We start from the raw sequence: 16615 nt of genomic DNA, 5'->3' as shown, positions 1-16615 counted from the left end.
AAACACAATTAAACGTTTTTTAGTCCGTGACTACCTTAGTTAATGAAAGTAACAGTAAATAGATTATAGATTTTTACTGCAAAATAATATTTATATATTTACCGGCTCGGGGTCCTGACATGCCGCTGAAAAGGTAGAAAAAGTATGATTAAGTACAAAAATGATTTAAAAACGAAGGATACGAATACGAATACTAAACTAAACGAAGGTTTTGTCAAAATAAAATGACACCAGCGTGCTGGCTAATGGTTAGTTTACACAGTGCGAGCTAGCGTACAAGTCGGCCTTCCGAGTAGCTGCACTGCAGTAACTCGCACTGTTTGGACGTAACTTACGAGTAACTCGTACGTGCGAGTTGGTCAGTAGCTCGCATCCGAGTTACTTCAATATTTTTTGTTTTCACTCGCCTGCTCGCCGGCAGCAACTCGCCCATGACAGCGGCTCGGCCGTCGCTCGCATCGTTTGGACGCGTTCGGCAGTAGCTCGCCAGTGCCAGCTGGAGAGTTGTGAGTGGAACCCGTGTTTTTTGTGTACTACGCCGCGACTCGACTGGGTGTCGTGTAGACAGCAAAGGAGAGCCGAGCTACTGGCGTACGAGTACACATACCGAGTAGCTGTCTACTGGCCAGGCAGCAGCTCGCACTGGGTAAACGACTCTTTATTCATACAAATTATGATGGATTTATGAGATTTTAGGGCCAATGCGAGGGTGTCATTTTCTAGAGCGGTTGGGCCGGTCCTTACGCTAGTAATATTTAAGTCAATGGATTACATATTTTAAAAAGTATGTTAATAGTTGCATAGCTATTTTATTTAACCAATTAAAAAAATAGTAACCTTTGCATAAATGTTTCGCGCAAGTCTGAAAAATACACAAAATCAATAAACAAAAATAAATAATCAACCAAAGAAATCAAAGTTACTAGCCTAATCTAAGAATGGAACTTACGAATAAATCAAAATTAATTAAGTTATTAAATCGATTGATACACACACACACACACACACTCACGCCTTGTACTAATGTTCTCCCTTGCGGGGTAGGCAGAGGTGCATTGCTGCACCCACTTTTCGCCAGAGTGTTATGTTAGTCCCAATGTAATAGGGGGCGGGCCTATTGCCATTTTACGGGCACATCCAAGACCCGAGAACAAATATCTGTGTTTAAACAAATATCTGCCCCAGCCGGGAATCGAACCCGGGACCTTCGGCTCAGTAGTCAGGGTCACTAACCACTACACCATTCGGTCGTCACGCCATTCGGTCGTCATATTATAATAAATATTGAAAGAAATAAAAGAATTCTAACCAATGGTTGATTTAAAACTGATAAAAAAAACGGACCTTAGTGTGTCGGTGAGAAACGCTAGTAAGGGTGCTTACATAGAGAGACTGGGTTCCCTGTATCTACCCGTACCGGTAACCTGCTGTCATCTTTCTGCGAGTGCGCTAGAGCATTTCCCGGTTTTAAATCTCTCAGTTCGCATACCTAATCAAGTTACCGGTACGGGTAGATACAGGGAACCCGATTCTTTATGTAAGCAAGCACTTGCACCTCAGCTACCTCTAATCCAATTTTTATTTTTATAACTCTCTTCCATCCGAAGGTTGTCTGGTAGAGATTGCTATAAGCAATAAGGCCGCCTCTTTGTACTGTTTTTATATTTAAGTTTTATTTTGTACTAGCTGTTCCCGCGCGCTTCGCTTCGCCCTAAATAGTTTTCCCGTGGGAATTCCGGGATAAAAAGTAGCCTATGTTTTTTCCCAGGGTCTAGACCATATGTATACCAAATTTCATTCAAATCCGTTCAGTAGTTTTGGCGTGAAAGAGTAACAGACAGACAGACAGACAGACACAGTTACTTTCGCATTTATAATATTAGTAAGGAAGTAAGGATGTTGTTCTATTTTGGTGCAAATAAAGAGTATGTAGGCACAGGACCGGAAGAATTGGCGTACAAATAAGGAGGCCTATACCCAACAGTGGGCGATAGAAGGCTGATGATGATGATGATGATGATGAAAGAGTATTGTATTGTAAGCACCATAATTCAGACTTACCCGTTTGTTGTGGTAGAGTTGTAAATGTTTACAATAGCGCTTGTTGAGGGCCGGACACATCTGAAAACAGAAATAGATTATTACAGGGTGCACTTTTATAAGTGAACATCGTACACACAGCGCTTCCTCATTTATAATAATGCCAAGGTAAGCATTCCACCTTTGGCATCGTAGAAACGGACGCATCGCATTAACTATTCTTTGTTTAAAAATTCACACAAGCGCGTTGACTTCATCGGCATTCTCAACGTCGTATTTTTTCATTTATAAAAAATCGATAGCCAGACGCTTATCTTAAAGGCAGCAACAAAAATACTCACAATCAGCTTATCAGTTTTGCTACCATCATTCGTTTTAATACTGTTGCCGACATCATCCGATAGGTAGACTTGCATTTTCCTAAGTCTCTTATTTTTGCCAACATTGAAATAGTCGTATGAATAACTCAACTCATCATTCAATTGATCCGGCGTTTTATCCGAATACTTCCTCTCCGATCGTTTATTCTGAGATCTGAAATGATCATTCTGAGCTCCAGTGGTAAAATTATAGTTTTTTAGCAAGTGCAATAGTTTATATTGCCTGATTTTTGCGCGGTATGTTCTTATATTAACTTTCGCGTAAGGAGATGGTCTGTTAGCTGTAAGAAGATAGATAGGTATAGATAGATAAAATATTCTTTTTTTTATTTAGGTACATAATACATACCTACTTACGAAAGACCTACTGCAAGAAATATTAATAAATATTTTAGTTTTATTCTTTATTTTTGGACCAATATACAGGGTGTCCCAAAAGTCAACGATATACCTTGGAGGGCTGATAGACTAGCCCAGTGTTTTTCAACCTGTGGGTCGCGACCCCCTGGGGGGTCGCGAAGCTTCTGTAGGGGGGTCGCCAGAGGTCGAAAAAACTGGTTAGTGAAAAAATACTATAAAGACAATTAATTTAATTAATATTTCTATTAGATAGATCAGCGATCATAAGCATTTTACTCCATTCTTGTGAGCATGGACTTTTATAGCAAACTACTACTAAATCTGGCCAAAATTTGTAGTTTTCCCGAGAAATCTTTTGTTGATACCTACATACAGAAGAAGAATACAATTAGCTCGAGTCTACTCTTACTTCATCTTGCCTCTCACCGTAAATTATTAAATTAGAGAAGGTTTTTGATTGATTTTATGGTTTAGGTCATTTTTGCTTCCAATGAGTGCAGAAAATAATAAGTAATAATATTAAATGTATTAAAATATAATGGTTTTCAAAATTACGTATAAATTAACAACTCTTCTGTGAAGTGAATCGAATTGAATTATTCAGGGTGTTGCAAAAAGGGTATTTTTTCCGCAAGTTTTGAAATAAAATTCCGATTTCATTTTAGGGCTTAGATAAGTTAGATATACCATGACATGATGCAGAATTGCACATGTAAGTTTCGGCTTAGTAAGTATACCCTTTTTGCAACACCCTGTATTTAACATAACTAATAAGATACTTTGACTATATTTAGGACTTTTTATATGGTAGCCAATAAAACAAAACCCAAAAAAAAAATTGGCCCCTTTATACATGTTGCTGTCCTATGGTACCCCAGTGGTACAGAGGGCCTTCACAAGCGAAATTGCGAAAATGGAGATGGATTGGCCACACAATCAGAAAAGGAGCCGAGAGCGAGAATGGAAACCGCCGGGCGGCCACCGCAGACGCGGTCGCCCCGTGCACACATGGTGTCGCGAATCCATTAAACTATTTATATATGAGTAAACGCGAATATCTGAACTGTTAATAAACGTGATTAGTACAAACATACTAATCACGGTGACGAACTGAATATGGGATATATCATAAACAAATTAGTTACTTAATATCACGCACACGTGATGACCGATCAGTCTAATAACCTGATCGTCTGAATGTCAAGGATCATCCTGATGTTCTTAGGGGTTTCACCCCAGTGGCCTCCAACCTCCCCTATAGCCACCCCGTGCCTCGCTAGCAGGGTTGTTCCCTGGGACTGATCACATGGGATTGTTTCCCTAGCTTCTTACACTGATCACATGGGATTGATTCCCTAGCTTCTTACACTGATCACATGGGATTGATTCCCTAGCTTCTTACACTGATCACATGGGATTGTTTCCCCTGGTGCACTGAATATCTAATCTATCTATTATCACACGGTACGGGTACGGTATGTACTCGTACCTACTTTAAACCTTACATTATTAGCTCCTTAGTTTCCTTACTCATTATAAACACAATTGGTACATCAAGAAATCAAGTGTAGGTATAACTTATCAATCATAAACGAGATATAAAAGGTAAGTAGAAAGGTCACTTAGCTGCGCACTTGCAGTAACTGGCTGTTGTCTGAACCGGGCCATCACGCCCGCCTCGGCTCCCCGAGCCTGGGCGCCTCGGCTCCGCTCCGCGGGGTCCTCTCGCACCCACGACACTGATAACTCCCTCACTCTCCGTCTGCTCACCGCGGCTGCTCACCAAAAGTGAAAAGCGCTCCCGCGCTGCTCGTTTACGTAGATAAAATTAGTCTACCCTCAACTCGCCGATATTAATATTAAGGCTCGTCTACACTCAGAATAATTATCTTGATTATTCTGTGAGTCGAAATCGGTACAACTCCCGATAATTCGGGACACTCCCGCCGAGAGAAAAGTTTCTATGAGTGAGACGCTTTTACCTATTCTAATATAGGTCATAAGTATATGTATAGATCAGCCACCGACAAATTAGACCCTTCTCAAATTTTTCGTGTTTTGATTTTAAGTCTATATTAATGCCTGTTTCATTAATAAGCAATAAAGCATACATCGGTAGCAATCTCTAGTTTTGGCTCCTTTGCTACAAGTTCCTCAATTGCACTTCTCCTTTCGTACCATAACAACATTCCAGTAATTCAAGCAATTTTCTATTGCAAGTTCTATTTGATACTTCTACTATGTGGCTTCTATTACAAATAATAGTTCATCCTATTTTTCTATTATCTTTTATTCTTACTACACCTCTTCTTCTCTTCTTCTTCTATCGTGTAAAATGCACTAAGCTAACTTCCTCCAGTGTTTCTTCTCTTACTACACCTCTTCTTGCATTTACATTTATTACTGATATCTGTCACATAACACACACGACTGTACTGTAATTTTCTGCTTTTAGCTATTTGTCCTGTTGACTTCAGCATGTAGACACTTGAACACTCTAAATCTTAATACTCAATCAACGATAATCTTAAATCAAATAAGAATTAGCAAACAAACTATTGTGACAGTTTACTCGGGAGCTGTGGCTGGCCTAGCCGAAACCAAGGGCAAATGCACAAAGGTTCCACTCGAGAGAGCCACGCACAGAAACCTCTCTGAACAGAATAGAATACTATTTCAACACACAATAATGTATTCGGTGTCGACACGTCCCCCATATAGCTAAATTAACGCTTCACACTAAACAATATAATCATGTCATATTCTTATCGACCCGACTTAAAGACCTGGAAGCGAAACGACAAATTCGAAAATCTCGCCCAAAGCCCTCCTATACGTATACTTACAACGACTCCGGTTAACTATTCTGCGCCCAATGTGACCGGGTGTTTAAAAACAAGTTCGGATTCTCCAGCCACATCAGAGCACATGCGAGAAGATATACAGGGTCGCTGTCGTCGGATACGACGAGGAGGCCATCATCATTTATCTATATTATATTGTATTTATTGTTTGCTATTCTAAGGATATAAATATTAGTATCCCAAATGAATGTTCAATCTACAACAACTAAATTAATCTCTTCATCTATAACCATACTCTAACTCAATTTTATTATTCTATATGTATGTTATATATGTATGTTGTTTTGGTATAAGTGGAGTGTTAGCTACTACAAGCTATTATCTTGAACTACGTTCGAAGACCCTCCCCGGCACAGAAAAACTTTTAATTTGAACATCTCTAAGCCTTAGTTTTTTTTATAACAAGCATTAGAGTAAATTTCTGTGTATTGTAATATTTTACATTCTGTTACCTCCATCATTATTGTTATGCTTTCATATTGCCTTTGACAGTTAAAATGTTGAACCAACACTATGGTTCAAGGGCAAATATAGGAAGTTAACAGCAGTTCAAAGTTAACAATTGTGATTTGGTATTCGACTTTTTACGTCGTTGCCCTATGGCAAGTTTGTTATCCATACGACTATTCGTATAAACAGTGCTAGTTATTATAGATTGGTAATGATAATAAATGCTAGCAAAACAACAAAATCCATTTTGTTACTGAAATACCTAGTGAAAGCAGGTATACTTATGTCTGTCTGCCATAAAACATTAGCTTAATAGTCATCAGACTCTTATTGTATGCCTGAACTTTAGGAGTGTTATTCTGTCTTTTCATCCCTTCATATTAGAATACCATTAAAGAATCTGTCTCTTTATCATTAACAGATTATGATATAAGTTTGAAAACATTAATTGCAACAAGTATTTGTAATAGGACTAAGTTGCTGGGAATATTATGTGATAGTAAACCCACATAAAAAGTCAAGAGAAGTACTGATCATGAATAAGATACTTTAGTATATCTAAACTGAGGCTAACTCTCTCTTGGTCTGACACTGGACTTGGTTATTATACAGAGTTTGATGACACGGTTAGTGATACACCGATACTGATGCTGCTACTGGTACTGGTACTGATACTGATATGCAATTATATGTTCTGTGAAAGTTCAGATGTATGGGTAGGTTCATTACTTATAGATTAGCTCAACCTTTCTAATTACAATGGGCACTGACTTTGCCACTGACTCTGTCTGTGACTCTGACTGTGACTCTGACTGTGACTCTGACTGTGACTCTGACTGTGACTGACTGTGACTCTGACTGTGACTGACTGTGACTCTTACTGTGACTCTGACTGTGACTCTGACTGTGACTCTGACTTTGACTCTGACTCTGACTCTGACTCTGACTCTGACTCTGACTCTGACTCTGAACAAGTATAGTAGTACCCATTCACTATAAAATGCACACAGTTACCATTTGCATATCTGTCTATCTGCATTAGGGCATGCAACACCGCAATACCGGTATCGAACGTTAATACCGGCATGGAAGTAACACCGGGATCGGACCCTTTTAGGCTATAAATAAAGCGATTAAGATATTTAAAAAAAATTAAAATTAAAATTTAAAATTTGAACTGTTTATTTCATAAAAAAGGTTAATTGGATAAATTAGTAATTCCCGGGTTTAATCTTTACATATTTGAGATTTTTATCCCTGGGAAGGTTGCCCTCATTTACATAACTATGTGGTTATAATTAAGTGCCTTTTCAATACAAACATAGTACAATTATCATTCTGGATGTGAATTATCTGCACGTACATCCCCTTCTTTCTTATATCTGTCATATATATAGTAACGTTTAAGTAAACTTCGAACTTGCTTTGGATTTGCATCTCTTACATTATTTATTAAAGTTTTTGGTAGTGAGTTTAATATATGGGGTAGGCTGTACGTCCAAATTCTTCTTCCGTATTCGTTATTACAATTAGGTATATTAAATGTGGGTGTTTTTGGCAGAGTTCGTAGGCTACCATATCTCTTCTTTAAGTTAAGTGACTGTATCTTATTCTGATTATCACATACAATTGCAAGTTTTACTTTATCATATACACTCATTACTTTACAATATTGGAACAAGTTTTCATAATTATTTCTATGTTCATATTTAATTTTTAATGGTACTATTGTTTTTAACAGTCTGGTTTGGATGTTATAAATACGTTTTAGGTATGTTTTATAGGTATAGCCATAACTCGTTATGCCGTAGTTTATTATTGAGTCTGCCATGGACAAGTATAGTAATCTCAAGGTGTTGTATGGTATCTTTTGTTTTAGAATTTTAATCTTAGCCAATATAGCTCTTAACCTATTACACACATGGTCCACATGCGGACCCCAATTAAATTTATCGTCTATTACTAGGCCAAGGTAGGTATGTTGTTTTACAATTTCAAGAGGCTTACAATCACATGGTGTTTGTTGAAGATGCATACAGTTATGTTCGTGGGCTACGATTGTTGGTGTAATGCTAGATTTTAGGTATGATGAGTGAATGTGCATTAACTTAGTTTTTTCATAATTGATGGATAAACCAACGTCGTGCGCCCATTTACATAACAGATCAAATTCTTTTTGCATTGTACATTGCGCAACCTCTAGGTCATGACATCCTACTATTAGACATGTGTCGTCAGCAAATTGGTAAACAGAAGCACGCTGGAATCTCTCTCTCTCAGCCTTCTGTAGTCCACTGTTGGACATAGGCCTCTCCTAACGATCGCCACCCCAAACGGTCACCCGCCATCTGCATCCAGCGGCTTCCCGCTACCTTCCGCAGATCATCAGACCAACGGGTTGGGGGGCGACCGACACGCCGTTTGCCGACACGGGGTCTCCACTCCAGAACCTTTCTACTCCAGCGGTCGTCGGCTCTGCGGGCTACGTGGCCAGCCCATTGCCACTTCAGCGTGCTAATCCTTTTGGCTATGTCGGTAACTTTAGTTCTCCTGCGGATTTCTTCATTACGAATCCTATCTCGCAGGGACACGCCTAACATAGCCCTTTCCATAGCACGTTGAGCAACTCTGAGCTTGTGGATAAGCCCTTTGGTGAAGCACCACGTCTCGGCTCCGTAAGTCATCACTGGCAACACGCACTGATTGAAAACGTTTGTTTTCAGACACTGAGGTATGTTTTCAGTGAAGATGTGTCGTAATTTCCCGAACGCTGCCCATCCGAGTTGGATTCTACGAGCTACCTCTTTATCGAAGTTGGATTTACCTAATCGGATCACTTGTCCTAGGTAGGGATACTGATCGACAACTTCGATGGTGACACCTCCTACAGTTACGGGCGATGATGAAACATGTTCACGCACGCTGGAATAGTTTACACATATCGTTTACATAAATCAAATATTCAGTTGGACCAATAACCGACCCTTGGGCCGTGCCCCGTAGGGATTGTTTTAGGTCACTATGCTCACCGGCAATACTAACTGTATTGTATCTGTTTGTATGATAGTTTTTAAACCAATCCAGCGTTGGTCCCTGTATGCCATTCTGCTGCATTTTTTTATAAAGCGTTTCGTGGTTAAGTGTATCAAAAGCTTTGCTGAAATCAATCATGATTGCAAGTACATGTCTTTTATTATTCAAGTGATTATTAACCTCCTCAGTAAACAAAGATAGAAGTTGAGTGGTACTCTTCTTTCTTTGGAATCCGAATTGTTTCTCATGAATGATGCCATTGTTCGATAAGAACTCATTAATTTTTTGTCCAAAATATTTTTCTATAATTTTATCTACGCAAGATAGTATAGTAATAGGCCTATAGTGATTTGTATTTGTAAAACAACCTTTTTTGTGAATTGGTCTGACTAAACCGATTTTTAGTTGGTCGGGGTAAGTCGAAGTACTTATACATTGATTAATTAAATGTTTTATAACTGGTGTAATTTTGAAGGAGATGTATTTTATATCTTTGGCTCTTATCTTATCGTATCCTGGACTTTTTTTGTCGTTAATTTTTTTAATAAGTTTTTCTACTATGATGTCATTAATTTTATTAATTCTTAGTGATACTTTTGCCGTATTTATATATGAATTTTCATCAAGCAATGGCTCATTACACGAGATTACAATGTCGGAGACATTTTTCTCAAAATCTTGAGAGAATTTATGTGCTAGGTTTTTTGCTTTAATTCTAAAGGACTTTAATAGGATGTCATCTACAGCTTTTATAATCCTACCTGTGAGTCTATTAACAATTTCCCACATCTTTTTTGGGTTCTTAAAGTATCATAAATTTTTTTTTTTGTAAAATTATTTTTTGCTTTATTAATAAATCTGTTTGTTCTATTTCTATATCTTTTGTATATAATCTCATTTTGTTTGTTAGTTACATCACTTAAATGTATTTGTAACAATTTTGATTTTTTATTACACATTAGCTTAAGTTTATCTGATATCCAGTTACAGTTATATTTTTGATTAGTTTTTATTGTTTTCTTTATACAACATTGATCGTATATACTGTTAAATTTATGCACTATAAAATCTAGAATATCGTTAGGGTTATTTATATCAAATACTGGTGTCCAGTCAATATTGTCAAGCTCCAATCTCAGCTTATTATCATCTATTTTGTTTATAGTTATATTTTGATCAATCGGCTTTTGACTGATATAGGCGAGACCGGTTATGAAGTGGTCGGCTAGTGCATTTCGCACAACAGCTGAGTGTAGGGTAGTGTTATTGTACCCGCCTCGATCATTAGTATCGCGTACGAAAATGTGGTCAATGCATGTTTTAGATGTGCCTTTTACTGTGGTCTCAATTCTGGTATATTGATTAATATACGATTGGAATCCGAGTTCAGATAAGGTATTTTGATAAGAGCTTGCCAACGGACTAGACACCAAGATATCTATATTTATATCACCAGCAATTAGAAAGTTTGAGTTTATCGGATAGTTATTCAACACTCTTGATAGTTCGTTAATAAAATTGCAAATATTTAACTTAGGGGGCCGGTATATAGCACACACATACATATTATAGCCATCGGCTGTTATCACTTCACCAAGTAAGCACTCAAAACTAGATATATTCACTGGTATTTGTAGGAAAGTTACACTTTTATGAGCGTACACTATAACGCCTCCTCCTTTCCGGTTGCTTCGTAGCTCCGTGTACATTGTATAGTTATTGAATCCAAACAGTGTTTTTGTCAGGTCATTCACATTACACTCAGTTACGATTATTATATGGATAGTTGGCTTGCTTGTGGCGATAATGTACTCTAGTTGGGAATGGTTTTTTATCAGTGATCTTATATTATAATAATATGATAATAATATGTGGGGACATCTCACACACGGCCATCCGACCCCAAGCTAGGCAGAACCTGTGTTATGGGTGTCGGACAGCTGATATATCTACACAAATACATAGATAGATAGATAGGTACTAAATATAAATATCAACACCCAAGACCCGAGTACAAATATCTGTGTTTAAACAAATATCTGCCCCAGCCGGGAATCGAACCCGGGACCTTCAGCTCAGTAGTCAGGGTCACTAACCACTGCGCCATTCGGTCGTCTACTACTTTTACATGTCATATTGACATGTAAAAGTAGTAGTTTATTTTGTCGAGGATTTATATCATGGGTATATTCGCTCCAAGTGGAGTGGGTTGATTCATATACTTCTGTTTCATAATTATTCATTAAAGATGTATATTTTGTAATGACAATATAAAACAAATATTGTCGCAGTTAAGAGAAGTGGAGTAAACTTTAATGTAAGTTTACATACCTCATTTTAGCAGCTCCTTCTTGATCGTTTCGATGTCGTTGGCTGATCGCACATAGTACACTTTTTTATCCCCGTCATTTTTACGTACCATTACCAAGCCATCTTTGCACCACACATATTTACATAGTGATTTCTCCTTCAGGTCTGTTTTTCCTCTCCATAGCAGGTACGCCGTAGTAGGGCTCAATGCTGCACGCACGAAGACCTTAGAGTCGCCACTATATAGTTAGCCTTGTGTTCCTATATACCATGAAAGCCCACTTGTTTCCAACCGTTTAATGCAGTTTTCGGACGTTGGAAATCTACTGTTGTCCATGCGTAAACGAAAATCAATGTTAAAAAATATATATTCTAAAATATAAACTCTAATACTTACACAATTTTTGTAAGTAAAACTAAATTTTATTGCCTTTTCTTGTTTGATTTGGTCCTACACGACCTTTAAACACAATATATGCCATTTATTACAATGAAGTCTAATACCGGCACCAATACCGGAATCCCGGTATTGAGTTGTAAATTTAAAAATTTACCCGGAATTGTATGCCCCAATCTGCATACCTTGCACAAAGGTCTTCTTGTCTTATCTTATAATTACATAATATTTCAGATACTTACATCCCCATTGGGCCTCAAATATTCATTTCATTTATTCACACTAAAACACAGCCAACATCATGTGCATCACATGTACCTACATGTGTTGCACATATTCTATGTATCCTTCTTCAAGCCTAATACATAGTACGTAAGCACCAGTTTGCACATCCGTTCTCTAGTTAGGTAAGTACTCAACATTTAACATGAAAATTGTTAATCTTTAATTTTAATTGAGACTTAGGTACCCTTTTGCTTCAACACTCAACACTCACACTACTTAAACTTCTGACTTATACAATGTTCTTCTGATATAACATCTGTATGTTAAGGAAACATAAAGAGGATTACCGTCTATCTGTCTATTGAATTCTTCTTCCATTGGTGACATGTATATCTACATATAATTCTGTTCTTACGTAGGTACTTTACTTTATGAGTACCAATACCACATGCTAGTTAAGGTCATGTGCATTATTATGTATACAATTATACATTGTATACCACACATAATTGGACTCTAAAAATGATACAAAGTCTAAAAATATTGCAGATCTCAATAAAAGGGATGTTTTTATATACTACTTGGTTATCCATACTATTTACCTATGGCAAACTTGTTTTGATAACTATTTTGTATTTAAAATAACGTGAATCTGAATTTTATCTTTGATGACTAATTTAAGTCTGTGGTGGTCTATGTCTTATATCTAATGTTCCTCTATATCAGTACTGTTATAACCATGGATTTAAGATCACGTTTCGTAAAGTAAAACTCTAAATTAATATCGATCTTATATACTGTACCAACATGATATGTAGTGTTGCCCAAATTCAGTCTTGGTCTTGCAGTCTTGGTCTTGTTCTTGCGTTTTTGCAAGACCAAGACCAAGAACAAGACCGCGTATTTTTAGCAAGACCAAGACCAAGACCTGACCGTGCAAGACTTGAGCAAGAACAAGACATAGCCTGCAAGACTCTTGCGTCTTGCAGCTAGGACTTAGCGCTATTTTACTGAGTAGTTAGGTGTAACAGTTCAGTGTATAGGTAGGTACGCTTAGGAATTCTATGAGACGCAAAAAACTGTATCAAAGAATATGAAAAACTGGACCTATGCGCATTACGACTAATACCATAAACATAGCGAATAAAAATATCTATTAAAATCAAAAAGTAAACTTTAATAAATAGTAATAGACTAATAGGTAATTGCAAGACTTGCAAGACTCTTGCTGCAAGACCAAGACCAAGACCAAGACTGAGAGCGCAAGACCAAGACCAAGACCAAGACCAGGTGTATTGGCGCAAGACCAAGACCAAGACCAAGACCAGGTGTATTGGCGCAAGACCAAGACCAAGACTGGCTAAGTCTCGTCTTGTTCTTGCATTTGGGCAACACTAATGATATGTATCACTAAGATTTTGATAGTTACTTTGTAGGTATTCCATATTGTCAATGAGTAGTCTAGATTGACTTCTTAACTAGATCTGAATTCTTATTTCTTAGAGGCAATGCTTTTGCTGCAACTGGGCTATTTTACGTGCTATTACTAGAATGTTCTAACATTAATCATAGCAGAACTTTCATAAAAATGGCCAATTTTACGACAGATTTGAATATTAGCTAAATAACTCATTTTAAAAATATGGTGAATACCACATACCACAATGCAACGTTCTGATTGACTGACTTAACTTGGTCTCTCTGAATAGGCAACTTACTGTTAGAAAACTTACTATTATTGATAGGTCATAACATGCAACCATGCAAGTGTTGTCGCGCTACTTTATTTACTTGTGTTATAATTCTAACAGCTATAAAGACACAAATCAATTTCATCTCACATAAGTACAACTGTTTCAACTTTGACGAAACTGAAACTACTTATTTTCCTATCGGACTCATTGACTAACACTTCTGAGATCACTCGTGATCCTTTAAATTCTATGATTACTATAAACATTCTATAATGGTATACCTATCTTATTTACGTTGGCACGTAATTGTGTGTCCCAACTTGGTACTTATATGCAAAGAAAAATAATAGTCTTAGTTAACCCAGTATACATATATTATATCTAATTCCAACTGAGTATATCAATTTTACAGTTTGTTTTCCTTTACCTTCAGAAACTTTAGGTTGAAGGTACAGTACTTAAGCAACTATACAGACTTATGTTACGTCTGGTCTGCTTGAGAAGAAAATCGCAAGAATTTATCTGAAATTGCTAAGATGACAAGATATATGTAAGTATAAGTAAGTATACTCAGTAAGAGTACGAGTTTCAATACAATGACAATTCAAACATACTTAACAGTATTGGGCACAATGTGAATCATATTCATTTTTAAGAGGAGATTCATTCTCCCATATTGGCCACACTGCTTGGGTATTAATCACCAAAAACGTTCTTTGATTTATAAGCTAAGTACTTTAAATTCTGATCCTTTTCTGAGTCGCTCCTTGGTTAAGGCCATTCACTTGTAACTAAAGTTTCACGCTTACTGAAATCTAAACATTTTAAAGTTCACATTGAACTTAAGTAAGACATTTAACTTCTAAATAACTTGAAGCTCAATATTATAAAGTATAACTTCAGAGAACAGTAAATACATGGGTATCATCTTGGTTAGCTGACAACTTCACTATTCATATTCGGTACTATTTTTGGAATTGAATTACTTGACTCCATGTCAAAAGATTAATCTTGACCGTCTAAGAAGTTCAGTGGAACTCCTGTAAGTATGTGCGGCCGACCTCAGACTACTGATATACTTAGTACAAGTTCTACCAACTTTCACGATATCTAATTCTAATATCCTCGAATTATCAATCCATCAGGGAACTATAAAATGTTTGGTAAAGGCAAACTGTTCCTTCCGAACATCTGGTATAGGTATATTCTTTAGCTCATAGATTTTCAACTGGTTATTCTAAATTTCAAGGGGTAGGTACCCACAAGCAAGAGCATCACCTGAGTCTGTACTACTTATCATCAAATCAAAAAATATTTTCTGGGAAATCCTTCATTAAACTGAACCATATTCAATAGGCAATAAAAAACAAATTTCTTTGCAAATTATTTAGACCGCAACAATGTAACATAACAAGGAAACGGGCGGTGGCGCCAGCGCGGGCGCCTGTTGTCTACTCGCCTCGTACAGTTAGCTTACTGTGACTTGCTCCTTTACAAGTTTCATTTCACTATAAAATTGTAGAATTTGTGCTTCATTTATCACTAATAGCATTAAATATATAACATCTATGCAGTCCAATAACTTGTAAGCAACCACTTGATTATCCCGATGGCGTCTAATTCAATCACTAAATATCTGAATCTGAACCATAATAAGTGCCAAGAGTAAATTACTCACACACGCTATGATAAATTACTCAAAAATTCACTAAATATATCTATATTACTCAGGGAAAAATATATGCTGAGTGAACAGATTGTTGTCTACAATACTCATTATCTAAAAGTCACATTTCGGTGAACGGACTGTACTATCACATTATTTCAGTATCATAACTAATAAATTCAAATCTGACTTCGCTCATTTGCAGGTCTAAATTTGATCAATTCCTAACTGCAAACTGACATACTGCAAATTCCAATCATAATCCTCTCAGATATCGTATGCCATCCACTACTGGAGGTATCTTGTCAATATAATGTCACGCTACTCTAAAAGCGACTCTAATGCACGTATCATTTAAAATATCATATGTTTACTTCAATTTATACTTGTAATTTCATCAAATACTCAATAAGCGATGCTCAAATAAGTCAAATACTATTGACTTACTTACTAATATAACAGCTACACCAAACTAATTTACTTGTAGGTATCTTAATCTTTATGTGTACTTATATTTTCAATAAAACCTCTTACGAGTCTCAAGAATAGTCCCCAATTTCTATCAAACAACTTTCACTGGTGAATGTTTATAATGAAATTTCAAAACATATTTACTTGTATTTTGCAAAACCCTTATCAGGGTAAATTTAAATTTGCTCACAAGTCAAACAAAGCTGTAATACTGGACTCAGATCCCAGCATCTCCACCATGTCGCGAATCCATTAAACTATTTATATATGAGTAAACGCGAATATCTGAACTGTTAATAAACGTGATTAGTACAAACATACTAATCACGGTGACGAACTGAATATGGGATATATCATAAACATATTAGTTACTTAATATCACGCACACGTGATGACCGATCAGTCTAATAACCTGATCGTCTGAATGTCAAGGATCATCCTGATGTTCTTAGGGGTTTCACCCCAGTGGCCTCCAACCTCCCCTATAGCCACCCCGTGCCTCGCTAGCAGGGTTGTTCCCTGGGACTGATCACATGGGATTGTTTCCCTAGCTTCTTACACTGATCACATGGGATTGATTCCCTAGCTTCTTACACTGATCACATGGGATTGATTCCCTAGCTTCTTACACTGATCACATGGGATTGTTTCCCCTGGTGCACTGAATATCTAATCTATCTATTATCACACGGTACGGGTACGGTATGTACTCGTACCTCCTTTAA

At 37.0% G+C, this 16615-nt stretch overlaps 2 protein-coding genes and 1 long non-coding RNA gene across 3 annotated transcripts in view; all 3 read right to left on the bottom strand.

Annotated features, from left to right (window-relative positions):
- LOC105395436 overlaps positions 1 to 16615 on the bottom strand; it is a 45591-nt gene that overhangs the window by 8874 nt on the left and 20102 nt on the right. Inside the window, exons 7-10 of the mRNA XM_048633507.1 lie at positions 2382 to 2701; positions 2062 to 2121; positions 838 to 862; positions 103 to 125 (exon numbers count right to left, since the gene is read on the bottom strand). Of these exons, the coding sequence (XP_048489464.1) occupies positions 103 to 125; positions 838 to 862; positions 2062 to 2121; positions 2382 to 2701 (428 nt within the window). The remainder of the gene's footprint in view (positions 1 to 102; positions 126 to 837; positions 863 to 2061; positions 2122 to 2381; positions 2702 to 16615) is intronic.
- LOC125488618 lies at positions 4382 to 5501 on the bottom strand. Its single transcript, XR_007266348.1, has 2 exons — positions 5160 to 5501; positions 4382 to 5084 (listed from the first exon to the last, which is right to left on the bottom strand). It is a non-coding gene; the product is annotated as an uncharacterized LOC125488618 (long non-coding RNA).
- LOC125491479 lies at positions 7267 to 9508 on the bottom strand. The gene is made up of 2 exons (XM_048633585.1): positions 9024 to 9508; positions 7267 to 8361 (listed from the first exon to the last, which is right to left on the bottom strand). The coding sequence occupies exons 1-2, from the start codon at positions 9263 to 9265 to the stop codon at positions 7428 to 7430; spliced, it is 1176 nt and encodes a 391-aa protein (XP_048489542.1). The 5' UTR covers positions 9266 to 9508; the 3' UTR covers positions 7267 to 7427.

Source organism: Plutella xylostella, chromosome 2 (assembly GCF_932276165.1).
Source record: "Plutella xylostella chromosome 2, ilPluXylo3.1, whole genome shotgun sequence".
Classification (NCBI taxonomy): domain Eukaryota; kingdom Metazoa; phylum Arthropoda; class Insecta; order Lepidoptera; family Plutellidae; genus Plutella; species Plutella xylostella.
This window is presented reverse-complemented; position numbering and strand designations above follow the sequence as displayed.